Genomic DNA, 27763 nt, shown 5'->3' with positions numbered 1-27763 from the left:
ATCACAGGATGTTGTGACTGGTAAATCATGGGAGTCCTGTAAGTTAAAATGCATCTGACTTCTTTCTAGTTAGGTAACTGAGTATGGATCCCTAAGAGCTGTCCAGTCAATGAGTGGGATTCCTCCCCTTGTCTGGAATTGTTACAGATCTGGAACATTCCCATTCACTCTGCTTTCAGTCCAACTAAACAAACATTTATTGAACATTTATATATACTGACTGGCAAGGCATAGTTTCTGCCTTCAAATAACTCAAAATCTAGTAGGGAAACAGTCAATAAAGAGCTACTTATAATACAGTATGAAGCAAGTAGTAATATAACTGTGTAGAAATATATAGATGTCAAACAAATGAGGGAGTGATAATTTTGTCCTGGGGGTCAGACCAGGCTTTATAGAAAAGGTGCCCTCTGACCAGAGCTTTGAGAGATGAATGGGTTGGCTTGGTGATCAGCAGAGGGAAACACACGTGCAAAGGCACGGAGGAGTGAAGCAGCATGGACAGGCAAGTACTTTCACGTTTCTGGGGCTTAAATGATGAATTAGCATGACAGAAGAGGTCATCTGGGGCCAGATTTTGAAGGGCATTTCGTCATATGCCAAGAACTTTGTAACAGGTAATACAAAGATCCCTTGTACCCTTACCCAGTTTCCCCTGATGGTAATATTTTGTAACACTATAGTACAACATCACAACTAGGGTGTTGACAGAGATGCAGAACACTGCCATCACCACCAGGATCCCTCACGTTGCCCAGTTACAGCCACACCCACATCCCTCCCACCTCACTCCCTCTTTAACCCCCGGCAACCACTAATCTGTTCTCCGTTTCTATATTTTTGTCATTTCAAGAATGCTATATACATGGAATTTATAACCTTTTGGGGTTGGCTTTTTCACTCAGCATCATTCTCTGGAGATTCATCCAGGTTGTTGCACGTACCAGTAGTTTGTTCTTTTAATTGCTGAGTAGCATTCCATGGTAGAAACGTACCACAGTCTGTTTAACCATTCACTGGATAAATACATCTGAGTTGTTTACAATTTGAGGTTATTATGAATAAAGCTTTTATAAATATTCATGTATAGGGTTTTTTAAATTGTGGTTAAAATACACATAACATAAAATTTACCATCTTAACCATTTTTAAGTATTCAGTTTAGTGGCATGAAGTACATCCACACGGTTGTACAACCATCACCACCAACCATCTCCAGAACTCTTTTCATCTTGCAGAATTGAAGCTGTGTACCCATTAAACAATATTCTCCCCTCCTCTAAGTCCCCTGCATCCGTGATCCTACTTTCTGTCTCTATGTATCTGACTACTCTAGATACCTCATACAACTAGAATCATATAGCGTTTGTCTTTTTGTGACCGGCTAGTTTCATTTAACATAAAGTCCTCAAGGTTCATTCATGTTGCAACATGTCAGAATTTCCTTTGCTTTCATGAATGAATAAATAATATTCCATTGTATGTACTTACCATATTTTGTTTATTCATTCATCCATCAACGGACAATTGGGTTGCTTCTACCTCTTGGCTGCTGTGAATAATGCTGCTATGAAGAAGAGAGTACAAATATCTTTTCAAGTCTTTGTTTTCAATTCTTTGGGGTATATATCCAGAAGTGAAATTGCAGGATCGTATGGTAATTCTATTTTTAATTTTTTGAGGTGCCATCAAACTGTTTTCCACTGGCTACACCATCCTACATCCCCACCAACAGTGAACAGAGGTTCTAACTTCTCCACATCCTCACCAACCCCTGTATCTAATAGGTGTGACATCTCACATACAGATTTTTGTGTGAATGTAAGACTTCATTTCTCTGGGATAAATTCCAAGGAGTGCAATTGCTGGGTCATATGGTAGTTGCATGTCAGTGTTTTAAGTAACAGCCAAACTTTTTCACAGTGGCTGTACCACCAGCAATGTATGAATGATGTGGTTTCTCTGTATCCTCACCAGGATTTGATGTGATCATTATTTTTTTATTTTAGCCATTCTTTTTTCTTTCTCTTAAGACTTTTTAAATAGCTTTACTGAAATATAACTGACATGTAATAAATTGCATATGTTTAGTGTATTTGTTTTTTCTAATTTTTATTTTATATTGCAGTATAGTTGATTAATAATGATGTATTAGTCACAGATGTACAGCAAAGTGATTCAGTTATATCTATACAAGTATCCATTCTTTTTCAAATTCTTTTCCCATTTCGGTTATTACAGAATATTGAGCCAAGTTCCCTGTGCTGTACAGTAGGTCCTTGCTGGTTATCTGTTTTAAATATAGTCGTGTGTACATATCAATCCCAAACTCCTAATCTGTCCCCCCCAACCCTTTCCCCCAGTAACCATAAATTCGTTCCCTAAGTCTGTGAGTGTTTCTGTTTTGTAAATAAGTTAATTTGTATCATTTTTTTTTTAGATTCCGCATATAAGTGATATCATATGACATTTGTCCTTCTCTGACTTACTTCACTCAGTATGATAATCTCCAGGTCCACCCCTGTTGCTGCAAATGGCATTATTTCATTTTTTAATGGCTGAGTAATATTCCATAGCATATATATGTACCACATTTCCTTTATCCATTCATCTGTCGATGGAAATTCAGGTTTGCTTCCATGTCTTGGCTATTGTAAACAGCGCTGCAATGAACATCAGGGTGCATGTATCCTTTCCAACCATGGTTTTCTCCGTACTTTAGTCATTCTGATAGGTATATAGAGGTATCTCACTGTGGTTTTATGCATTTCCCTAATGGCTACTGATGTTGAACACCTTTTCAAGTGCTTATTTGCCACCTGTACACCTTCTTTGGTAAAATGTCTCTTCATATCTTTTGGCCATACTCTAAATGGATTGTTTACTTTTTTACTTTTGAGTTTTGAGAATTATAGATACCAGAACTTTCTTGGATAGCAGCATTACTTGCAAATATTTTCTCCCTGACTGTAGCTTGTCTTTTCAACCTCTTAACAGAGTATTTTGTAGAAGAAAGGTTTTATCTTGATGAAGTCCAACTTACCCATTTTTTTCCTGTTATAGATCATGTTTTCAATAACGTCTTTCTTTCCTAGCCCTATATTCCAAAGATTTTCTCCTGTTTTGTTTTTCTAAGTTTCATCGTATCAGTATTACATTTTACATTGAAGTCCATTTTTGTATAAGTTTTGAAACATAGGTTGAGGTTTGAATTTTTGCCTATGAATGATCAAATACTCCAACAACATTTAACTATATTATCTCCATTGAATTACTTTTACACTTTTGTCAAAAATCAATTGGGCATATTTGTATGGATGTATTTCTGGCTTCTCTATTGTGTTCCATTGATCTATGGATCTATCCTTCCACCAGTACCACCTAGTCCTTATTTATACATTGTTTTAAAATCAAATACACTGATTCTTTGCAACTTATTCTTCTTTTTCAAAATTATTTTGACTATTCTAGTTTCTTTGACACCTAAGGAGGGGAGGCAAATTTGTTACTGCTGGAAAAGGGTGAGCATTTCAGCTCCCCAGGTGACCTCTAGTGACATCTGATGAGTCTGGCCTCTGTACCACTTGGCAGTTATGGAGTCCTGATTCTCCACTAGTCCTCCTGTGATGTCACCTCAACAGGGAAGAAGAAGGATGCCTCATTACCAATTGGAAGTGGAACTCCATGTTCCCCACATGTTCTCCACTGATACCATGGTGGGAAAGAGACCTCATTACCGGCCAGCTCCCTACTTGGCCTTCTCCAAGGCCACCACAGTGGGGGTCTTAGGGCACCTCATAGTCATGTGAGGCTAGACATTCAGTTTCCCTACCCAGCCATTGTTGGCATGGGTGAGGATGGGACCCCAGTTTTTCTGTGGTATTTGGTTGGAGTGGAGTGTCTAGTTATTGTCTAAACGTTTTCTGTCTTGCTAGAATGTCCCTTCCCTGGTCCTTTGGATACAGAGACCAGGGAAGGGCCCTTGCTGGGCCTTCTGTTGTCTGATCTGTTGGCATTTCCAGGGTTCTGGCTTCTCCATCTCCAAGAATGGGATGTATAAGGCAAAAAGAAAATCCAGAGAATTCACCACTGTTTCATTCCCCAGGTCCCAATTATCTCTAGCTGGTCTGGCTTCTTCTCTTCATCTTTCAGAGTCTTTTGTTTGTTTGTTTGTTTTTGTTTTTTGCTTGTCTTATATACAATGACCAGAGTTTTCAGTTGTACTTAACAAGAGTGATAGGGAAAAGTGTGTCTACTCCATCTTCCCAGAAGCAGACATCTGAAGGCTTGTAAGGAGAGGAATGACATGGTCAGCTTTATCTTTAGGAAGACTGTTCTGGCAGGGAAGAGAACAGACTTCACAGAGGAAAATGGAGGCTCGGTGAAATCTATTAGGTAGGAGATGACAAGGGGCTAAAATAAAGCTGTGGCAGTGAGAATGGAGTGAAAGGATCTGAAGGAAACAGAATTCAGGAGATGGATCCAGTATAATCTGGTGACTGGTGAGGGAGAAGAGGGATGCACATATGATTTCTAGGTTTGTGGTTGATGTTGCCTAGTGAATAAAATGGCACCAATTCAGTTAGGAAACGCCGGAGTAGGAACTCGTATAGAGATGATGAGTACAGTGTGGGAACAGATGCTTTTGAGGTCTCTGTTTTCTTCCACTTTTTATTCATAATAATTGGCAGCTTCCTTGTGATGACCGTTTTTCATTTTATTGTACTTCCTTCAACTAGAAAATCAGAGAATGGAATGCTGCCTTTTGTCTTAAAAACTAACTAGCTCTCCAAAGAAGATATACAAATGGCCAAAGAGCATATGGAAAGATGCTTAATGTTATTAGTAATTAGGTAAATGGAAATCAAAGCCACAATATGATACAACTTCACACCTACTAGGTTTAAAATTTTAAAGAATAACCATACCAAGTGTAAGGGAGGATTTAGAGAAACTAGAACCCTCATATATTGCTGATAGGAATATAAAATTGTCTAGCCGCTTTGAAAAAGATCTGGGCAGTTTCTCAAAATGTTGAACTTAGTGTTACCTTATGATCTAACAATTCCACTCCTAGGTATACATCCAGGCTGAATGAAAACATACATCCACACAAAAACTTGAACACAAATATTCACAGCAACATTATTCACAGTGGAATCAACTCAAATGAAAAGAATAAAATGTGGAACATCCATACTATGGAACATCATTCAGCAATTTAAAGGAATGATATTCTGATACATGCTACGACATGGATGAACCTTGAACACACTATGCTAAGTCAAAAAGCCAATCACAAAAGATCATATATTATATGACTCCTTTTATAATATATACAATGGCCAGAATAGACAAATATATAGAAACACAGAGTAGATTTGTGATATACCAGGACTAGGAGTATGAGTCTCAATGAAAAGTGACTGCTATTGGGCGCAAGATTTCTTTTAGGAATGACAAAAGTTTTCTAAAATTAGATTATGGTGATGGTTGCACAACTCCACAAATACATTAAAAGCTATTGAATTGTATACTTTTAACAGGGAAACCTTATGGTATATGAATTATATCTCAATAAAGCTGTTTTTTAAAAAACTAAAAACATCCCAATATTCTTTTTAACTAATTGTTAAACATAATTTATTCTTATTTCTGGGTTCAGTTGTCTTCTTCCTGAGATATAGCATTTAGTAATTCTCTGTGCAAGGGTATACATATAATAAATTCTCTTGGAATTTCTTTGCCTGAAAAATGTCTTTATTTTGGCCTCACTCCTGAATGATATTTCTCTCAGTATAGTATGCCAGGTTGGCAGTTCTTTTCCCTCATCATTTCACAAATATTCAATTTGTCTTCTGACTTCTAAACATGCTATTAAGAAGTATGCAGCCAGTCTAATTATTACTCTTGGTAGATGCATTAGTTAGGATTCTACATGTCTTTGTAACAGAGACTCAAAATTCCAAAATATCAAACAAGATAGAAGTTTATGTTAAGCTCTCTAAAATCTAGAGGTAAGCATTTCATGGCTGGTATAGCAGCTCTGTTCCACAAAGTCTTCATATTACCACACTACCAACCCTTGGTGTGACCATTATCCCTGTGGTCCAAGGTGGCAGCTAGAGCTTTCAGTATCACATTTGTGTTCCAGGCAGCAGGGTGGAGAAGGGATAAATAAGAAAAGGAAAAAAGGAAGCACAAGACCCTCAAGAAAGTTTCCAGAAATCTGCCCCAACAGTTCTGCTTACATTTCATTGACCAGAACTTAGTTACATCATCATACCTAGCTTCAAGAGAACCTGAGAAATGCACTCTATTTGGGGGGATGGGGACATAGGCCCCACTAAAAAATCAAGGTTCTTTTAATATAGAAGAACTAAACTTACAGCTTCAGACACAGTAGGTAATCTTTCTTCCCTCCAATTGTTTTTAGTTTTTTCTCATTGCTTATGTTCTATAGTTTCATTATTGTGTGTCTAGCAATGGGTTAATTTTTATTTCCGGGCTTGAAACTAGGTATGATTCTTCAATCTGATGATTCATATCACTAGTCAACTCTGCAGGACTCTCAGCTACTAGATTTTCAGTTACCAGTTTTCCCATATTCCCCCTGGTCTTTCATTCTAGAATCCCTATTTGATGTATGTTGGACCTTCTCTTTCTATCTTCCATATTGCTTAACCATTCTTTCATGTTTGCCTGTGCTGCATTCTGGATAATTTCCTCAGATATATCTTCCAGTTCATTATTTCCCTTTTTAGTCCTACCCAACACAGGTGGATCAACTGTGTTTGGGTTTATTTGTCTGTTTGTTTGTTTGTTTATTGTTAATGTTAACTTTCACATTTCTGGAAGTTCTATAGGTTCTCTTAAAAATCTTCCTTTTTGTTCCTTTCTTAGAGTTTCAATTCTTTTTATATCTTTATTTTTAAATATATATAGTTCATGTTTTCTTTCAGTTTGTCAATATATTACCTCGAGGTCTTAGGGTTCTAATTCTCTATTCATTGTGCTCACTGACTCTTGTTCATCCTGGTGGATTGCTGCCCCTGTGGATTTTTTTAAAATTTTGATTGTGAGATGATATTTAGTGCTCCTTGTTTTCTTTATGAAAATACATTATGACTTGGGTTGCATTTCAGAATATTTTTACAATTGATTTTACTGCATTTTTCCATTTGATTCTGCCATTACTAGCCCACAGAACCAATTTTTACTAATTTCTTAGTTTGAAAGGGTACCTGGACCAGGTAGGTAGTTTCCATCGCCCAGGGGAGACTTTTCCTCAAGAGCAAGAGGAGGCAAACAAGTTTCCTTGTTATCTCCCTATGCTAATGGATGTATTTTGTTTTTCAGGTCCCTCTTTCACTGAGGAGGTAGCCCTTTGTTCCAGTTATCTATTGCTGCATAACAAATCACCCCAAACTTAGTGGCTTCAAACCACAACAACAACCATTTATTTTGCTCACAAACCTGTACTTTGGGATGGGTGGTGCAGCAGTGGGCTCACCATATGGCCTCTCTGTTTCCTCACAGCATGATGACAGTGTTCCAAGAACAAGCATCCCAACAGGCCCAGGTGGAAGCTGCATCACTTATGATGATGTAACTTTGCAAGTCACGTAGCAACATTCTGCCACAGTTACAGGCCACCAAAATTCAAGGGGAGGGAACATAGGCTTCACATCTCAGTGGGAGGCTTGTCAACATCACTCTGCAAGAAGAGCATGTGGGATGGGAGATAGAGCTGCAAATATTTTTGGAAAACACGATCTGCCATATGTTTTAAGAGTTAAGTTCAGGCAGAAGTCTCATATCCAACTCCCCAGGCTGCACAGGCCAAGGCCTTAACTTCTTTCCCCAGGTGGATGTTAAAACATGTGTTACTAGATCCCATGGAACTAGCAGCACCACCCCCATGCAGCATAGCTGCAGAATCAGCAGGCATGTTTACAGCTTGCTGTACTGATATTAAATTCCTCTTTCATTTCTACCACCTGCAGAGTTCCCTTTCTATATTGCAAGTTTAACTATGCATTTAAGGGCATTTAAAAAAATATTTTACTCAGCATTCCTACAGGCTTATAAAAATTGGAGGATTTTCAGGTTTTCTTAGTCCACCTCTTACTGGAATCAGAAACTTTATCCTAACTTTATTGAAAGGAGAATACATTGAGAGGGGAGGGGAGGAGGTGCTTGGCATACAACAGCCAATCCATGTCTTCCCTGGCCTCCCTGGGGTCACATTACACACACACACACAAAAAATATTCTAACCAGATTTTTTTAATGGTGTAAGCTTATACACTTGTGGCAAGGAGTTAAATATCTGTTAGTATCTCAACAGGTTGGACCACAATTCCCATTAAGGAAGAAACTGGCCTTCATGGAGGAAAAGAAATAAGTTGAAAATAAAGGAGAGATGGTGAAGGCAAGGGTGTCAGCAAATACCAAAGCAACTAACATGATGGTCATGCAGCTCTGCACGAGAGACTGGGAGGAGTGTATTTTTATTCCTAAGAGAGAAGTGGAAATAAAGGGTAAAGAATGGAGGACGGTGGATAGAGGAGGATCAAGGGGTGGTAGGCCAGGAGCTACATGGGCAGCGTGGTCTTTAAAAAAATTACTGGCTGTGGGATGGGTGAAAGAACTGTTGAGAAGAGAACTATGACTTTAAATTGTCTGCACACAATTGCATATTGTGATCTCCCTTTCCCTAATCTTCAGTCAAGTCTTGCTTTGACCAATAGCCTCTGGTTACACGGGAAGAAGAGAAGAGGAAGGGGCTTTGGCCTGCATCTGAGTCTATGTCAGAGCAGATATGAAAAGAGCCAGAAGCATACAGAGGAACACAATCAAGAGAGGTAGGAGATCAGGGCCAGAAGAACACTAAGTCAATCCCAGATATTCACGGAAACACTGAGGTCTGCTCTGAACCTCCAAAGGGCACACAACAGTGATTTGAGCCTATTTAACTAGATCTCAATGGACCAAGAGCCTCCAGCTAACATCTGGGTTACCTATTGTCCACAAGCTTCTAGAAGCTACTTATAGTATCATCAGCCATCCACTGGTGGACCAATGACTAACATATTGGGGACCAAGTGATATAGTGGACGTATTCAAAGACTTGATCAAACGCATTCAAAAAAAGAAAAGCAGAGTGAGTTTCAGTTCCCCAAACACATAACATTCCAGTCCATCACTATGACCGTTACCATCAACCCTCACTAAGACAAGGTGAATTTTCCATCACTGGATGGGTTCCTTCAGAGAGCTCATGACCCCCTAACAGGGATGTCACAAAGAGGATGAGTTTTACAGGAAGTAGTGAGGTTTGGACTAGCTCATTTGCAAGTTCTGGTCTAACTTGAAATTTTTCAAATCTAAGATAATGGGTTGATATATCTGTTTATTGAACCAAACAGATTTGCATGGCTGATAACGACTATATTTGATGAAAGGGATGGAGAAAGGGGGTAAGAACAAGCAGTGGGACCCTTGTGGTCAGGCAGATAAATCTTGGATGAACACAAGTTAGGGAGTAACTCCCTGTGTTCTGAAACACAAATATGTCATGACAGAAACTAAAGCGTGACGGTACAGGTTACTGTGTGGAGGGTGATCTGAAGCTACAAGCAAGAAGCTAGGGGTCAACCAAGCAGTTCTTACAATGACCTTGTTGTGGAGTAGGAAAGGTCAGGGCCAGGTAGGAGATGATCTTAGAAAAAAGAGGATTAGATTCAAGAGATGATGCAGAGCAGTGCCAGTCACAAGGGAGGATTAGAGGGACCTTTAGATCATTTTCCCATAACCTCCATCAGCCCCCACAAACTCCTCCAATAAAAATAAAATAATAATAATATACTGTTCTTTGACAAGGACAATTAACATTTGCTCTGTCTTATGTCTGTATGCAATTACATATTACAAGCAGTTATCGAAAACTGCTAGTTGTACTATTCTGTAATGTATAAACTAAATAAAACCATTGTACTGCTCTGCATGCTGCCTTTTACCTCTACCTCTATCTCTGCCACCACCATAACATAGTCCTTCCAACTACAGCAGTGGTTCTCAAATACTGGCATGCATCAGAATCACCACTAGAGTCTGTTAAAATACATATTGCTGAGACCCACCCTCAGGAGTTTCTGATTCAGCAGATCTGGCAAAGGGCTCACATACTCATATCTCTAACAAGTTCCCAGGGTCCCCACTTTGAAGACCACTGAGATGCATTGCTACCCCTAAGCCCCTAGAGCTGCCACTGCTGAAGGTACCTTTCTGCGGGAGCAAGTAGGAAATGAAGATGCTCGGTCTGTGAATACTACTGAGGTGGGACCTGGAGCTCTACAGAGGATCTGAACATTTTGGAAATAGTTACAGTTGTTTAAGACAAACCAGCAAATCTCCATATCTGCTTCCTACCCTGTCCTGGGCCCTTTATATGGCTCTAGCTCATAGTACACACCCCTGAGAACGTTGAACACCCAGCCAACAGCCACAGCCCATCACTGCTCATGGCATTTCTCAGCCTTTACTCCCACCCATTTTATCCTATCCTTGTTCTCATCATCCTGGTTCTGTAACCCATCCACCCCCAACTTGATGCTTGTGAGAAACACTCCTTGCTGTGACAGTCAGTTTAGAAAAGATCTCTGGCTGGACTTGAGCGCTCTGTCAGACGTGATTTGAATTTGCCTTGGGGCTCCACAATGGCCATTACCGTGTAATAGGTACTAGGCTCACCCAGCACCCACCCTAGCTGTACATCCCCGCCTGCCCCTGCCCATCTCTGCCCAATCATACACCCAACATAAAAATACTAGGCGACCTCCCTTTGCTTTATCATCCATCCACCAAAACTACTCCAGCTCTTTTATAGGATAATCTATTTTCAACACTACCTGGATTATTACCTCCCAAAGCAAAAGAGGCCAAATTTGCAGGCATTATTAATTAGGCTCCATTTTCTTACTGCTTTTGACACCATTCTTTTCTTTTCAATCATTACTTATCTCAGGGGAGAAACTGTTCTTCCTCAATTAGGGAAGCAATCAAAACTCCAGGATGGAGCTGCCCAGCTACACAAGCTCTGGGGCCAACCCCTCCCTCAGGACAGTCTCTTCCAATTCCGTGCACTCCCTTCTCAAAAGGTGCTCTGTCCATTGCACTGCATGCAGCCTCTTTTAAGCCTTTTGGAGTAGAGATGTACACCCAAATCTGAGCTTTTCCTGCCACACTGTGGCCACTTCTGAACACTACACATGGCCTTTATTCCTTGAAGAGTGGTATCGCTTCTTTTTTTTTTTTTTCCCCCTACCTTTTCTACCTGTTAACCCACACACACTCCCCAAGCCTCAGCTAATCCTTTTCTCCTCCAGGAAGACTCCCTTGAACCCACTCCCAACACAGGCCAGATGAGGCCCTCCCCATATAGCTCCCGTACCAATCTCTCGCATCTCCCTCCACAGACTGCACTGGGGCCACTTACTTGTCCAACTCTCCAACTCCCTGATTAGACTGTGAGCTCTTGGAAGACAAACTTACTCATCTATGTGCCCCCAGGGCCTAGCAGAGAAAAATCTTCAATAAACACAAGTAAAAGGAAGGGAGGGAGGAATGGAGGGAGGAAAGGAGGAATGGAGGGAGGAAAGGAGGAGGGGAGGGAGGGAGAGAGGCAGGCGGGGAGAGGAAAATGACTCAGGGTAATAATATACGTAATGACAATCACCCACACTTACTGAGCTCTTACAGTGTGCAAACACTACGCTTTCTATTATTTACCTCAAGTAATCAGGGCCAATATCCACCTCAGCTGCCCCCGCCCCACCCAGTGACTGGCCTATCAGGGCCTCCTGCACCCTCCTTCACATCAGCCAGGGCCAACATCTGTCCTGATTGGTCGGTGACCACGTCACATGTTTTTAAGCATTTTAGCACTCATTCCTGCTTAGAGTAATTAAGTTACCTGCCCAAGTTCACACAGAATTCAGAATTCCTGGACTCAGAACCCAAACCCAGGCCTGACACGAGAGCCCATGTCCCTCGTGGCTTCTGAGGACCCTCACGTTAGTACATGGGAGCCCCCTGAGGGAGGCCTGGATCCAGAGGGATCCGGGAGTGTGTGTGCTGGCAGTGGGAGAGCCTGCCCTGTCCACGAAGTTAGGATAAGGAGGAGTGGGGGCAGCTGCAGGCCGGGTAGCAGTTCACTCAGTCTTCATTCAACAGGCAGCTGTTCCTGCACCAGGCACAGTCAATACATGCTCAACCAGGGGTCCGTTGGCCTCCAGGAGCCTACTGTCTAATGGGAGACAGATATACACATAAAACAGACCTCTCTAGAGAGGAGGGCTCTCTGGGGCTGGCGCTGGAGGGCAGCCTCCCAGCATCCCAGACATCTGGACGAGCAGGAGTCCCGGCCCCAGGGCCAACAGTCCCAATGTCAGGAGCCCAGTGTCAGGGGGCTCCAGGAGCTCGTCCCCTGACTGGGGTCTGGAGCTGGGCTGGGAGGTCCAGTTCTTCACCACACAGCTCTGGTCCCCTGAGGCCACCTCCAGCTCCAGGAGGAGGGGGAGATGCTGGCCAAGTAGGACACCCTTCAAAGGCTTCCCCAGAATCAGCGTCCACTCCATGGGCTAGCACAAAGACCCCTCTTAGCCTGACCCCGGGCTGCCTCTCCAGCCAGTTTCCCTAATGTGCGAGGCTTCTCTGTGCCCATGTGTTCTCTCTGCCTGGGACATGCTTCCCACACCTTCCTCAACAGCACCTTCAACACTCAAGGGTGTTGAACTCGCAGCACCCTTCAACACTCAAGGCAAGCATGATGAGCCTCTAAACGGCAGAAACTCCCATGGGGGTGCAGCCTGCACAGCGTGGTCGGATTACCACCCCAGCTTATTAATTTGCCTGACTACTGCTCAGGAGACGAAGAAATAAAGGGACTAAAAGCATATTCATCATCCTCACTGAGCTGTGGGATGAAATACTTATTTTGGAAATAATGATTCCAGGTAGGAGGGCAGTGAAAAGGGGGGCCTGTGAGAAGCAAGTGTTTTATTACACAGTTTCTAAAATGTGAGCACTTGATGCTCTTTCATTATCACATATTATTACGGTTCTATAAAAATCGTTTTTAGGAATCAATCCCGAAGTTCTGAAGCCCCCCCCGCCAAAAGAGCTAGAAGGCAGAATCTGGAAGAAGCCCTATAAACAGAGAAAGGATACTTCAGACTCTACGTGTTAAGACTTATGTTGGCAGAATCCACACACAAGACTTTGTCCGCCCTATGTGAACAATGCAGTGACTCTCATGCCATCACTTCAAAAGATGGTAAGTTTTTTATAAAAGAGAGAAGATGGGTATGAGTTTCCTATTTTTGAGATGGGAAAACTGAGGCTCGGAAAGCATAAGTGATATTCCTTTAAGTGAAAGCCAGCAAGTAGTGACGGCGCTGGAAAGAAAAATCCATCTATTTTGATTTACAGTTCCACTATTTCTCCACTGGATGCTCAGCCCATTTGGGGAGCATCTCCACCCAACCCTACTCAACCTCCCTTGGTATTTCCACTCCCTTCATTGGGATCTGGGTTTTCATCCCAGGGGATGCATTAACTTGCAAATGTATTACTTGCTGATCACTCTGGCACAGAAAACATCAAGAGGCTTTTGACCCTTGCTCACCCATTGGGATGAAGACCTGGAGACAAAGGAGTCAAGTGAAATTGACGGGGAGCTCCTAGGCCCTTACAAACATCCCCGTGCCAAAGGAGAACCAGTTACAGATTCCATCTGAGCTTCAAAATATCACCAAACTGAGGAAAAGCCAGTGGAGCCAGCCCTTAAGTCCACATGGGGAGGTGACGATGCTTCCACACGTGTAACACCCTGACAACTACAAGCATTTCATAGACTCTTCTGCGCTCATTCTTCAGAAAAAGCCCACCCCACGGCAAGGTACTCTGAGGGGATTCTCCAGTGCAGTGTTTCTCAAACTCAATTGTGCACAGGAATCTGGGGATTTGTTGAAATCCAGACCCTGATTCAGTAGGTCTGGGGTGAGCCTGGGGCTCTGCATTTCTAAAAAGCCACCAGGCAATGTCGATTCTGCTGCTCCCAGGTCCACACTTCGAATAGCAAAGCCCCAGGACACGGTTTGATAAACCACAATTCTAAGGACTGAAAAGGCAATAGCAATGAATAACTCACTGGCGGTGGGGCACAAATGGAGTAATAACCCACTGAAGACATTTCCTATATTACTCTTTTACTAGCAGTGTTTTACTGACACCTGGCAGGGTGAACCACACAGGCAAAAAGGCTCTGAAGGAGCCCAGGAAAGGAGTGAAACAAGATTTACTCACGGGAGAAGCAGGCAAGTGGTCTGGCAGTCTTATCTCCGGCTTCATTTGCAACTGGAAAAAAAAAACGGAAGATACAATTAAGAGCAAGGCACATGTGTCCGTAGAATATGCCCAACCTACAGCTAATCCTCTGGATGATTCACTATTACGCTGTTTTTGAGAGTCTTTGTAAGAGGATAAAAGCAACTTCACTCCCTCTCTTTCTATATTTCCAGTGCTGCTCTCAATGTCTAAACGAGGTCAAGAGCCTTAATCATTCTGATTAGAAAAGTGAATTAAGCTGGAGACGACCTAAACAATACCTAGTTTACTAGGCTTACAGGAGTTAACTGGCTTGCATGCACTGAGTAAGAGGCGTGCACACCAGGCTTCAAAGCCAGTGCACATCCTTCTGCTTTAAGCTTCCTCTCACCGGGATGTCCTTCAGCACACAAATGCACCCCAAGCACCTGACATCAGTCTGATTTTCTTGGTCCATGGCGCAAAGCAAGGCAGGGATTTCAGAAGATAGTAAGGTTGGTTATTGTTAAGAAGGATATTTAAATTTAGAGTCTAACAAAAAGGAGGATCGAGAAAATTGTCCGGAGAGCTGCCCTAGAAAACCATACCCCTAACGCTTCTCAGCAGGGTCGTTCACCCTCCTCTGAAAAGCCTCTATATAATTTATCATCTTAAGAGGGTCATAATTACTATCCCCTATATTTACGAACACCATCTTCATGGATAAAAAAGATATCAATTGTTAAATTGAAACACAAGTTTCATCCCCTTTAAATATCACTTTTAATGCCCATAATGACTATAACCTTGGGTGTTTTGTAGATATTCGTGATCAACTTGAATGAACATTCAGAGCAATCAACTGGAAAAACCTGTTCATTTTAGTTTAGGAAAGAACATCCAATACATATGCAGAATAAAGGAGATTGCCAATGTAATCATTAAAATCATTCTCATCTATGAGAATTTGCAGTACAGGACAAAAGAAATAACTACTTCAGAAACGTATTACATCATGTTGCAAAGAATGGAAGGAGTCAAAAAATTCCTTTCACCCTTTCGAAGGGGTGAAAATTTTTTAATTTACCATAATTTTTTTAATTAATGAATTTAATCTCAGTCTACTTTGTGCTTCTGTCATTTGCATTGCCCCACTGTCTGCACTCTGTATGTGTTACAAACAAGACATTCTACAAAATAACCAGCAGGGGGAGGTAACATTGCATCCTGCTCCCATTATCTCTCACACCCCAGCATTTTGGAAAGAAAGAGAGACAGAAATGGAGAGTGGAAGACAGAGAGGGAGGGCGGGAGCAAGACCTAGTTGGCTATTGACGTGAGTTTCCTGGCCTTGAGTTCAAATCGTTTCCTCTTTGGGCACTACAGATCTCTAAAGAAAGAAATAGAGCAAGGTTATGTTTTCTGCAGAAACTGACGGGCTGCTTTTAAAGTAGGAATATGAGGACCATCGCCATTGCTGAGAACACCAGCAAGCACTAAAATGTTCAGCTTGGAGAGCGCGTGTTTTCCCTGAGGGAAGAAGGAGGGGTGGTCGCGACACCGTCACAGTTTCACATGCAGCCATGGCTGCTTCCTCACCCACAGGCTTTTTCCTCCCCTCCCGCCACCCTGTCCAAGGGTGGGAATTGCTGACCCAGATCCAAGTCACGCCAGGAGAGGCAGGAATCAAGATCTAGGCCAGTGAGAGTTGTCTCTACCCAGAAGGAATTTGAACCCTGCTACCAGCATTATTTTCCTAAATGCAGACCCAGTGCCCCAAGGTCTCCCATGATGTCCCAACATCTACAAGATGCAATCCAGCTAACCTGACCTAGTACTGAAAACCTGGCACCACCTAGTCTTCTCAGCTCACTGTACTTCCCAGCGCTTCCTTCAGGGCCCAGCCACACGCTCTAAATGGACAAATCCCAAACACGCCCTACATACTCTCTGTCCTCTTTGCTACTGCTCCTTTGCCCCCTCCCCCCTACACACCCCTCCCCACTGCTTCACTCCTGCTCATCCTTTAAGATTGAGAAGGAGCCGTTCATTTCTGAAAAGCTCCCCTGGCTTCCAGCACGGCTTCTGCAGTCCACAGACCTCTGCCCGTGCTCCGCACTCCCCGCGCAGACCAGTGCTTCTCAAGCTTCAGTGGTGAGACCGGCAATGCCCCGCGCAGGCACCAGAGTTACCAGGAAGGTTTGTTAAAATAAATTGCAGGGTTTTTTAAAATGCAAGTTCTGATTCAGTGGGTCTGGGATGGGGCCCGAGAGTTTGCATTTCTAACAAGTTTCCAGGTGATACTTAGAATGCACGTCTGGGGGAACCATATTCTGAGAACAGCTGCTCTAAACTATAAATTACCCCACCCGAGACAAGGATCATAACTTTTCATCTTTTTGTTTCCAATCTTTCAGTGACTGGCACGCAGAATAATGCATTCCGTCAATATTTTTAGAACTGAATGAAGTAGACTGAAATTCATACCAAGTGCCACAGATGGCTCCGTAGAGAGAGCCCTCAGATTGGCTTCCAGAGGACTCTAAAAAGCCCCAGGTGTGTTCTGCTTGGCCCCTACAATGTCTTTAATTTTCAAACAATTAGTTGTCTGCATTTAAAAATCAAGAGGTTTCAAATATAAATGCAGATTGTCAGCTTCTCTCAATAACTGAGTAACTATCCAGACCCATGGGCCAGCAATGGGTCACCACTGAGACGCCCCCTATGGGTGAGTCCAGCTCCTGGATGTTCGGGAGGCAGCTCTTTGCTGACTGGCGTGGGCTTTCTATACCCTTGGCGTGGGTTCAGAAGGCAGGTGAAAACAGGACCTCTTAAAGGTCTTAAAGCAGGAAACTAAGACTCAACAGAGACCAGCACTACAAGGAGTGGTTGTGGCCAAGCTTGCTAAGCCCCTCTGTTCCCAGCCCACAAACTGCCCCGACATGTTCGACGGTCCACCGGCACAATGCTGGCCGGCTCAGACACACGGGGGCTTCTTGACCAGCAGAGGGGCTTTCCTACACTGCTGTTTGCCTTTTATTTTAAAAAAATATCTAGCAAGCTTCGACAATGAAGTAGATGTTCCATTTATCACGAGCAATTAGAGCTTGAATTTGGCAAGATCTCATAAAAATGATTCTGTAGATTTAAGGAAAGTTAACCATTTAAGGAAAGTTATTATGTAGATTTACCGAAAGATGTGTTGGGTATAACACGTAGACCGGTATGTATTGCTAATTCCATTGGTGCTGAACTGTATATCTTGGCTGCGTGGGTATCTAGCCAGAAAGAAATGAGCGGAAGGATGTGCACCAGATATAGTAACAGTTATTTCTTCCATGTGCTGGCATTTGGGGAGATTATCAGCCTTTTTTATACTTTTCTACATAAACCCAACAGTTGGATAAGCACATGCCATCCTTATAATCAGAAACAAATTTTTTATTAAAGGGGTAGAAAACAATTAACTATTATACATAGTTTGGGTCATTATATATGTATGTATATTTATTTATATGAAACATATTTCAGATTCAGAGCAGTCTTGAATCACAGAATCCAGGGGACCTTCTATCTTTAGTCCAAGGGGACTCCCTATAAGTCTCAAGAAATGAATCACCCACTCCCCTCTCCAGGGGGTTCCACACTTCCTAGGTCAGTGGTTTGCAGCCCTGGCCACATGTAAGAACCACTAGAGAAGTTTTTAAAAATCCTGATGCCCAGACCAATTAAATAGGGCCTCAGCGGGCGGGACCCAAGCATCCATACTTTCCAAGTTCCCAGATAATTCCAATGAGCAGCTACGGCTGTGAAGCACTAACAAATGGTGTAACTTCAGACACCTTTATCAAAGCAACATTCAGGGAGGAAGATGCCTTCAGAAATAATTACCCCTATTCAGTTCTTCTTTTCAGGAGGCTATCGTTTTGTCATTAAAATCCTGAACAGAGACATGCCTCTGCTTTATGAAAAATTCAACAGTTAAGACTGCAAACATAACTATGGAGATCAATTAGTGGGCAACTCTTCACATTGTGAAGGGTTCTTTATAAAAGGATTCACCTCACATTGCCTCTAACCTTCAATACATGTGTACTGAGAGCCACCTGGGAGCTCAACACAGGGCTAAACTCTGGGAGGATTGCAACAGTAGGTTTCATTCAGCTTTGACGTACAAGCAAGTTAGGGAGGTAAACTATGTCTCTCAATCTGGGTTTATCCAAGTGTGTTCAGCTAGGGAACTGACTTTAAGATAATGATGATATGATACAGATTCCTTGGTCCCATTCCAGACCCACTGAAATGGAATCCTGCAAGGGAAGACAAGATTCTAGAATTTAAACAACTGCTACTTAATGTTTGAGAAGCAGCATTCTAAATGAAGTGTGCCCCTGGTATGTTTGCTTCTTGTTTCCCCCACCACCACCACCCCGGCAGAAAATTGGCCAGAAACAAATCTTAAAGATTCTCCAAAGGAGACCAGTGGGGAGGGGCAGGTGAGACAGGATGGTGAGAAAGGAAGTTAACTCAGAGCAATGAGCATCCCAACCCCAACTGAGTCACAAACATTCCAGGCCATCAGAAAAAGATGGGGAGGGTGGTCCAAACAGTTATAGTGGTGGCATGGGCAGGTACACACTGCTTTGTAACCAAAACTAGCACCAAAAACACTGCCACCCTTGTTTTGAAAACCCTGGCACCTGGGGGAGCATAAATGCAGCTGGGGTGCTGGGTGCCAGGGCAAACACACAATGAGAAAGCTGTTCACAGGAGAGCCTTGCTTCCTGCAAGGAAATCTACCTGGCATGCTGGCTGGCTGCTGTTCTGCCACTAGCTCTGGGGCTTGCCAGGGACCCCCTCCAGGTGAGGTCCTTTGGGAAGCCTGCTGGCTGGAAAACCACACACAAGGTACTTCAGAGAAGAGGGTGTTGGAATGAGGTTCCAGGCACCCTCCTAGTTTCTGTAGAAGGTGAAGCTCGGCATTGCTCACAGATGCTTGGCCTCACCTCACCTTGCCTTCCACTTGCAAAGACCCAAGCAAGGAAAACCGAATGGAATACTGGGGAGACAGAGACTCCGTCCAAGATCGAGTGACAGCTTACCTAGCTGTCACCTTCTAATTAAGGTGTTCCATGACCACCTTATTAAGATCGCAGCTCCCGACTCCCCTTCTCCCTCTGCCTCGTCCCCCTTCCCTGCACAATTCCTCCTGGAAGCACTTATCACCTTCTCATATGCTCTGTTCTTCATTCACTGGGTTTACTGCGTTTTGCTTCCACTACAGTCTAATCCCCACACAAGCACAGATTCTCTGCCAATGAAAAAACTACTATATTCCTAATGCCTAAATGCCTGGCACAGTATTGAATCAATGACCAACGTCCTACCATGCAGAGTGCGATGGGGGCCAAGAACTGGAAGCAGAATAAGAAGATGGTACAAGGACATTAACACCCACTGAGCATTTAAATGTTCTATAAGTATTCGTTCTGGGGACTCGCTGGTGGTCCAGTGGCTAAGAGTCTGCGCTCCCAACGCAGGGGGCCCGGGTTTGATCTCTGGTCAGGGAACTAGATCCCGCATGCTGCAACTAAAGATCCCACAAGCCGCAATGAAGATCCCGCACATAGCAACGAAGGTCCCACATGCCACAACTAAGACCCGGCACATCCAAATAAATAAATAAATAAATAAATTTTTTAGAAATTTGTTTTTATTTTTGGCTGTGTTGGGTCTTCGTTGCTGCGCACTGGCATTCTCTAGTTGCGGTGAGCGGGGGCTACTCTTCATTGAGGTGCATGGGCTTCTCACTGCGGTGGCTTCTCTTGTTGGGGAGCATGGGCTCTAGGCGCACGGGCTTCAGTAGTCGTGACTCGCGGGCTCTAGAGCGCAGGCTCAGTAGTTGTGGCGCACGGGCTTAGTTGCTCCATGGCATGTGTGATCTTCCCAGGCCAGGGATCAAACTCATGTCCCCTGCATTGGCAGGCGGATTCTTAACCACTGTGCCACCAGGGAAGCCCGATAAATATGTTTTTTTTTAAGTATCCATTCTGTCCTTCAGGAATACTTATAAAACATTGACTAAATTGCAGATAAAGCCCTGAACAATCAGTCATGGTCCCTGCCTTCACACTGAGTAAGACTGTCATTCCCATTTGATAGACAGGGCATTGGAACTCAGAAAAGTCAGGTAACTTTTCCAAGACCACAAAGTTGTGTGTCAGAATTCCCAATCAAGGTATGCCTGGCTCCAAAGCCCAGGTTCTTTCCATTTAGCCTCTTTGCCTTCCAAGAAAGGTAGGCAGATAAGAGCTGTGCTCCAGAGAGAGCTACCCCTAGAGAAAAGTCACACTAAGTCCTGACCCTCTACTCCATGGCTCTAGCCCCAGTGAGAGCCATGTACTAGCCTACAGAGATTGGGGGAGGTCACCTGCCTGGGGATTTCATACCTGGCACAAGACCAGGAGGTGGTCAGCAGAGAGGGGCCCTTTTGTGAGATGGTCACAGGGGCCAGGATGCACAATAACAGGATCCAGAAGAGGAAGAATCTAGTTACAAAGAGAGGAGCTTCATTGCCACATTGCTGCAAGAACCCCAGCTACCAGGTGTCTCCCTAACCCTATTAAATCTTCCACAGTTAGAAAACAGTAACAAGGGAATAGGAACTAGAATCAAATCTTCGCGTGAAAACAGTACAACTCATAAAACCAGCCCCCAGGAGGCAAGACCTATTCTCTTAACAGGGGAAGAAACTGACGTTCCAAGAGATCAAGTGGCTTGTCCAAGATGAGACCAAGGCCAAGCATCAGGGTTTGAAATATCATTTCTTCCAGCTCCAAGTCCAGCATTCTCAGAGAAGGGAATGTACCCCATCTCTTTAACTCCCTCGTAGTGGTCTGTCAAGGGTAAAAGTAAAGGGCTTGGTTTCCTTTGCCCCCATTGGGTTTGATAAATATTGACGCTTGACAGCCCCAGGATATGTTTTAAACATAAACATATACAACTCTGATTGGCAATGGCTGAGCAGAGTACTGTGTTAGGGAGCCTTCTGACGCTGAGTCTGAGTTTAGCAAGATGTGTCTGTGATACACTACCAAAGCCTGTCATGGGCGGGATGGGGAGAGGCTGGAGGGGAAGGTAGGATGGGTATGTGGGAAAATCTCTGCCAGGTTGCATAGACCATAAAATAATAGGGTCAAAAAAATGGACAATTCACAGAGATAACTGAATTAATTAAATACTTATATAAAAATATATTACTTGACTTGCTTAAAATGAGAGCTGCTATATAACTAAGGACCAAACTAAGCACTGCTCCTTCATTACCTAATTTTATCTTCACAGCAACTCTCTGAGGTTATCACTATTATTTCCCTATTTTCCAGATATGGAAACTGAGTCTTTGAGAACTTAAGTAAATTCCCTGTGATGAAACAACTAGCGAATGGCAGATGTGGAAACTGAATCCAATAGCACCTTATTCCAGAGCCAGTGCTCTTAACCTGCATGCTACCCATCACACTTTTAGCATGTGAGTATCAGTACTGTTTGACAAGCCTTACTTTCGAGAAACCCAGCCATGGCAGGAGAACCCCTTGCCTCCCCTCCACTGAGCCTCAGGTCAGAAGCACCACACAGGGAGGCACTCTGTTCTCCTGCTCCATCAACAGAACAGAGCTCTGAAGTCCAACTGGACTGTGTGCCCCAGAGACATAAAAGGCCTCGCCACCCCTCAGCCTGTTCCTTTCTCCACTTCGTTATTCAGAAATGCTTAGTGTTGTCTCATTATACCTTTTGGGCCCATTTGCATGTCAAATCGACTCCGAATCAGGCTCTTGCACAAAAGAAAATAAAACCTATTTGTAGTGATGACTCATCAGTGCAGATAATTTGAGAGTGGAAGGGATGGTGCACCTTCTGGGCCCTTCTCTCCTGGAGTAATGGGCAAATCCTTGCAGAGGGCAAGGTTTGCCTGCCAGAGGGCAGAGTGGCTCGCCAGCTCATTCAACCCAGGGTGCGATGAAATACAGACAGAAAGGAAAATCAAATAAGTCTTTGCCAACCTGAGAAGACAGCTTGGGAAACAGATTGCCCTTTATGTTTTTTTTTAAATTAATTTGAAGGAATTGGGGTCATATGAAAAAGCTCATGTAATATATTTCTATCTTCCCTGGTCCTAATTGTATACATTTGTTTATTTATCTATATCCAACCTCATTCCACAAATTATACTTTATTTCTATTTTGCTCTGTACACCAATCCTTTATGTAACAAAGTGGGATATTAATAAAAGTGAATTTTACGTTTTTCAATCACTTCCTGGCTCCCTTTCCCTGGCCTCTCTTTCCAAGCTGCCAGGTTTCAGACTGACTTTCCATGGCTTTCAGTTGCTCAGATCAAACAATCTATTAACCTCTACTGAGCACTCACTCCCTGAGCCCCTTCCTCCCCATGTCTTGCTGGACTCAAGGATGGATACAACTGGTCCTTGGGTGGGCAGGAGTCCACTGAGACCAGAGGCCTGGCACTGAGCTTCCTGACACAGATTCCTGGAGTTATTGCAATACAAATTTATTACGGTACCTGGTATTTCTGCAGAAACCACCTGGCCAAGCTACCAGGTCCTGACCTCAGGAAGCCCGAGGCCAAGTTGGGGAAACATAAAATTAATACATGACATGATCTAAACTCTGCTGAATGCCAAATGAAGGGTCCTTGTTCACAGAAGGTAGAGACTGTGGTGGTCTGGAGTGAGGAGAACAGAAGGCTTCTAGGAGACCCGGGGCAGGTGAGAGCCAGGGAGGTGGAGAGGATGATGGGATCTGTTCCAGGGAGAGGGGAGAAGTGTGGTACATTCAAGGCCTGGGAGCAGACTGAGATGGACCAACCATACCCTAAATCTCTCCCTTTCTCAGGCAAGAAAAGCTTTTAATTGAGGGAGGGGGTAGTAAAAAGCAGAGAAAAGAGCTCTCTCCTCTCTTGATATATTATAAAATGCCTCTCACTGCAACTCTGCCTTCTTTCCTCTTCCCATCTACAAAAGTGTCGCATCTGCGGATGGACACGTGAATTTATCCAAGAGCAGATATGTCTAAACATGCTCTAAATTCAGGTGCCGGTACACCAGTCCAGAGTCAGCAGTCACTCCAAAGCACCACCACCCGACATGCACCCGGCTGCTTCCCAATGGTAACAGCCTGTGGGGCTCTGTCCAGCCCTCCTGGCTGATGCCCTGGTGACAACCACAGACCCCGGGCTGCACGACTGCTGGCCCACAACAAGGGTGACACCTGAGTGACCAAAGCAGTGCCCATACAGGGCCACCTTACTACTCTGGCCTCATTAAAACACCCCAGTTGAGCAAACCAGGACGGCTAGCAGTTAACAAGAATCAGAAATGAACAAGATTAAAATACAATATCAAGCCAGCTGTTCAAACTGTTAACTAATTAAGTCCAACCCAAATAAGGCAAAGGAAATAAGTACAGAGAAGAGGAAGGAAAAACCCTGTAATGTATTAAGCCTTACTTCATGCCAGGCACTGGCAAGAACTTTACACCCATAATTAATTTTTATTTAATTTTCACACCATCCCATGAGGTGAGTATTATTATTCCCATTTTCAGATAAGGAAACTGAGGCTTAGAAAAGTTAAATAACTTGCCCAAATCAGGTCTAGTAAATGGGAAAGCTGGAAGTGAACCCAGTTCTATGAGCCCTTCTCTTTTCTCGACAGTTCACAGGACTGGAACTGGTCCAGCTCCACATGTCCTGCTTAGACCCCCTGCAACGTCCCAAACAAGGGCAGGTCCAGCTCATGTCTGGACTGCCCCTACAGATGGCAGCTCAGCCCCTGTGGAGATAGGGCCCCCTTCACCTCTAATTAGTTCTGCAACCTTAGCAAGGTCATCTTCATGATTATGGAATCCTTCTGAAGGTCTTCCTTCTGCCCTCACTGAACAAGCCTGATTCCCATTCCTCCTCAGGGTCCTCCCAAATTTGATGACAACGATCATGGCCTCAGCCCTTTGAGCCCCCTCTTCTCCAGACTGACAAGCCCCATCCACTCCTCATTTGACAAAAATATCCCAAGCCCTTTACCCACAAAAGTAAAATCACTTAAATCATTGCCAAAAGAAAAGAGAGATGTTTTTATTTTAAATAAGCCTCAGCAACCCACTGGTTAACACTCACTTCCACAATGATCTCCAGGCGAAGCCAAACCTCCACCGCCTCGGCCAAGCCTCTTTTTTTGCTTGATTCTCAGGAGACACACAGGGCGCTGGGAACCTTCTGCGTTGTACATTCAGGAGCCATCCAAAGGGACTGAATTTTCCAGAAGGCTGCCTTCCAAAACACTGGATCTCAGACTTCCCCAGGCATGAAAACCACTTGGGGATCTTGTTAAAACTGCAGATTCTGTCTCAGTCGGTTTCGGGTGGGGCCTGTGATTCTGCATCTCAAACGAGCTCCCAGGTGGCGCTGATGGTACTGCTCCAGAAGCAAGGTGTTGAAGGACGTAACCCACCTTGAAAAGGCACAGCCAAGCACACTTTCTAAGAGCTCCCTGACAAGCCCCTGGTGGTTTTGAAAATGCACACTATTGAATTCAACGTCCAATTCCCTTGGTTTCTTTCAGCCATGCTGTGAGAAAGAACAGTTCCCAGCACGACTTTGAAACCTACTTGAGGATAGATGCTGAGAGGGTGTGCACGTGAGAAGGAGGGTCCAAGCAGAGAGGGCAAGGGAAACTCACCCCCCTCCACAGGCATTAAATAGAACAGCTGACCTAGAAGATCATTGCCCACCCTGGCCAAGCCACCAGCAGGGCACAAAGCCCGAAACAAACATGGAGGTCCTCAGATCCGGGGTACGGGTCAACCACACAGCCACGACTAACCAGAGCTGCTCCGTTTCTCTCCAAGCACCTCGCAGTAAGTTGAGCTCATGAGAGCCAATGTGCCGGGCACGAGTGCAAGCACACCACACATACACACACACACCCTAAACATTGCTCACACATGCACTGCCAGCACTGTTACATCCAGCACCATAAATCACCGCATCATTACCAGCTGCCTACAGGCTGAACAGATCAAATGCATCCAATAAATAAAACTAGCACACAAATATCTACTGTATAGCACAGAAAGACCCTGTAAATAAATGAATGTGGCTGAACACCAGAACACTTAATTCTGTTGGGGAAACGTGATATCGGCCTCTAAGACGGCTCCCAGCGAGCCTCACCTCCTAATGCTCACACCCTTGTGTGCTCCCTTCTCACACTGAGTCAGTAGTAACCCAGGGACCAACAAAATACTGGGGTAGGGATGGTGTATGACTTCCAAATCCTGGTCACAGAAACATTGCTACTCACACCTTGCTCTCCCTTGGATCCCTTCTCTGGGGAAACCAGGCAGCCATGCTGTGAACACACTCAAGCAGCCCTGTGGAGAGGTCCACATGGTGAAGAGCTGAGGCCTCCCACCAAAAGCCAACGTCAACTTGCCAGTCATGTGAGTGGCCATATGGAAGCAGGTCCTCCAGGCCTAGTCAAGGCTTCAGATGAATGCAGCCCCAGCTGACATCTTGAATGTGACTTCATGAGAGACCCTGAGCCAAAACCCACCTAGCTAATCTGATTCTAGATTCTTGAGCCACAGAACTGTGTGAAATGATATGTGTTCATTGTTGCTTTCAGCTACTAAGCTACAGGGTAATTTGTTACTCAGCAATAGATAACTGATATGGGAAAGGACTGGAGAACCTTCAGAGAACAGGGCTTTGAAGAACAAGGAGGATTTCACCAGGCCCAGAAGAGACAAACACTGTATTTCCTGCAGAGGGGAAAAAATAAGGAAAGGCATGGAGAGTGCACGGGGATTGTGTGTTTGGGAAATGGGAGAGCATCTCAGATGGCCAGAGTGCAAGGTACCAGGAAAGATACTGAAAAGGTAGGTTGGGGCTGGGTCCTGACGGTCCTTGAATATTATACTAAAGGGTCTGAACTCTCTAGAGGTGGGAATAATAATTATTTACATCTTATAAGTGAAGCAATTGAAGCTCAGAAAGGTTAAGGAATTTGTCCAAGGGCACCTGCCTTCTTTTTGTATCCTTGCGTGGATGAGAGACAGGGGTGGGTAAAGGAGGGCTAGCTCTCTTCCTCTTCATATAACGACACTAATTCCATCACGGGGGCTACACTCTCATGACCTAATTACCTCTCAAAGGCCCTACCTCCAAATACCATCACATTCATTGATTCATATCAATTGGGAGGGGGGCGGGGACAAAAGTAGCAGTCCTGAAACTGCTAAACAGCTAAACAGCATGATGGCCTTAAAAACCTCTAGAACCATGGAGACTCCCCCTGGACACCGAAGCTTAGGGAGCCAGCATGACCTGCTCGAAATCACTGAGCTGGTCCTTCCTGGCTCAACAGCATTCACGAGATGACATTTTAGACATCACTGAACACAGTCACGGCCATCTTCCATGAAGCTGGCCCATCCATTCTCTGCTTGAGTCACTGACACTGACCCAGCATACAGCTAGTTAGGAACCAGGCAGGAAGAAGATCCAGGACTCCAGGCTCCCAGGTTCCACACCTTGCACACAGCCCAGGAGGGAAGAGACTAGTGAGTTACCTGCAAACTGATGCTGGAAGAAGCTTTTATGTAACTCCTAGAAGAAGGGTCTAGTGACCACTAACAGTTCTCTCTGTATAGCTGTCTTCTAGTTTAGCACTCTTCCATTACACTTAGAGTCCAGTTTTTATAAAGTAGGAAGACCAGCTTATCTTTTCACAGGGGCTAAGTAAATCTTAAAGCCGGCATGTGGGGATAATTATTTAAAAGAGAAACACATTGAAAGAGTATGGGAAAGTTTAATATTTTCATGTTACTAACATAAACATGCACATAGGTGAAATAATAGTAAAAAACACCAGAGCCAACACCAGTTAGTAAACTGAAAGCAAAACTGTTTTCTATAATACAGCTTAAACAAATTCTGCTTATCACAGAGGTGTAAGAATAATATTAGAGAATCTATTAATGTTATAATTTAGCATACTAAGAAACTACAGAAGAAAACAAAATAATCATGTCCATAGATGTAGGAAGAGTCTTTGAAAAAAATCAAAGAATACTTATTCATGAATAAAAGAACAGAATAAACAACAAGGTCCTACTGTATAGCACAGGAAACTATATTCAATATCCTGAGATAAACCATAATGGAAAAAAGAATATAAAAAAGAATGTGTGTGTGTGTGTGTATATATATATATAACTGAGTCACTTTGCTGTACAGGAGAAATCAACACAACATTGTAAATCAACTATACTTCAATTTTTTTAATGAATAAAAGAACACAAACAAAAACAA

The 27763-nt window shown here is 43.6% G+C and overlaps 1 protein-coding gene across 5 annotated transcripts in view; it reads right to left on the bottom strand.

The window, feature by feature from the left end:
• PDE1C (phosphodiesterase 1C) overlaps positions 1-27763 on the bottom strand; it is a 556804-nt gene that overhangs the window by 374020 nt on the left and 155021 nt on the right. For all 5 annotated transcript variants that reach the window (XM_049714457.1, XM_049714459.1, XM_049714458.1 and 2 more), the window contains exon 2: positions 14371-14421. In XM_049714457.1, the coding sequence (XP_049570414.1) occupies positions 14371-14421 (51 nt within the window). The remainder of the gene's footprint in view (positions 1-14370; positions 14422-27763) is intronic.

The sequence above is a fragment of the Orcinus orca genome, chromosome 9, assembly GCF_937001465.1.
Source record: "Orcinus orca chromosome 9, mOrcOrc1.1, whole genome shotgun sequence".
Lineage (NCBI taxonomy): Eukaryota > Metazoa > Chordata > Mammalia > Artiodactyla > Delphinidae > Orcinus > Orcinus orca.
The sequence above is the reverse complement of the archived record's forward strand: the minus strand, read 5'-3'. Positions and strand labels throughout refer to the sequence as shown.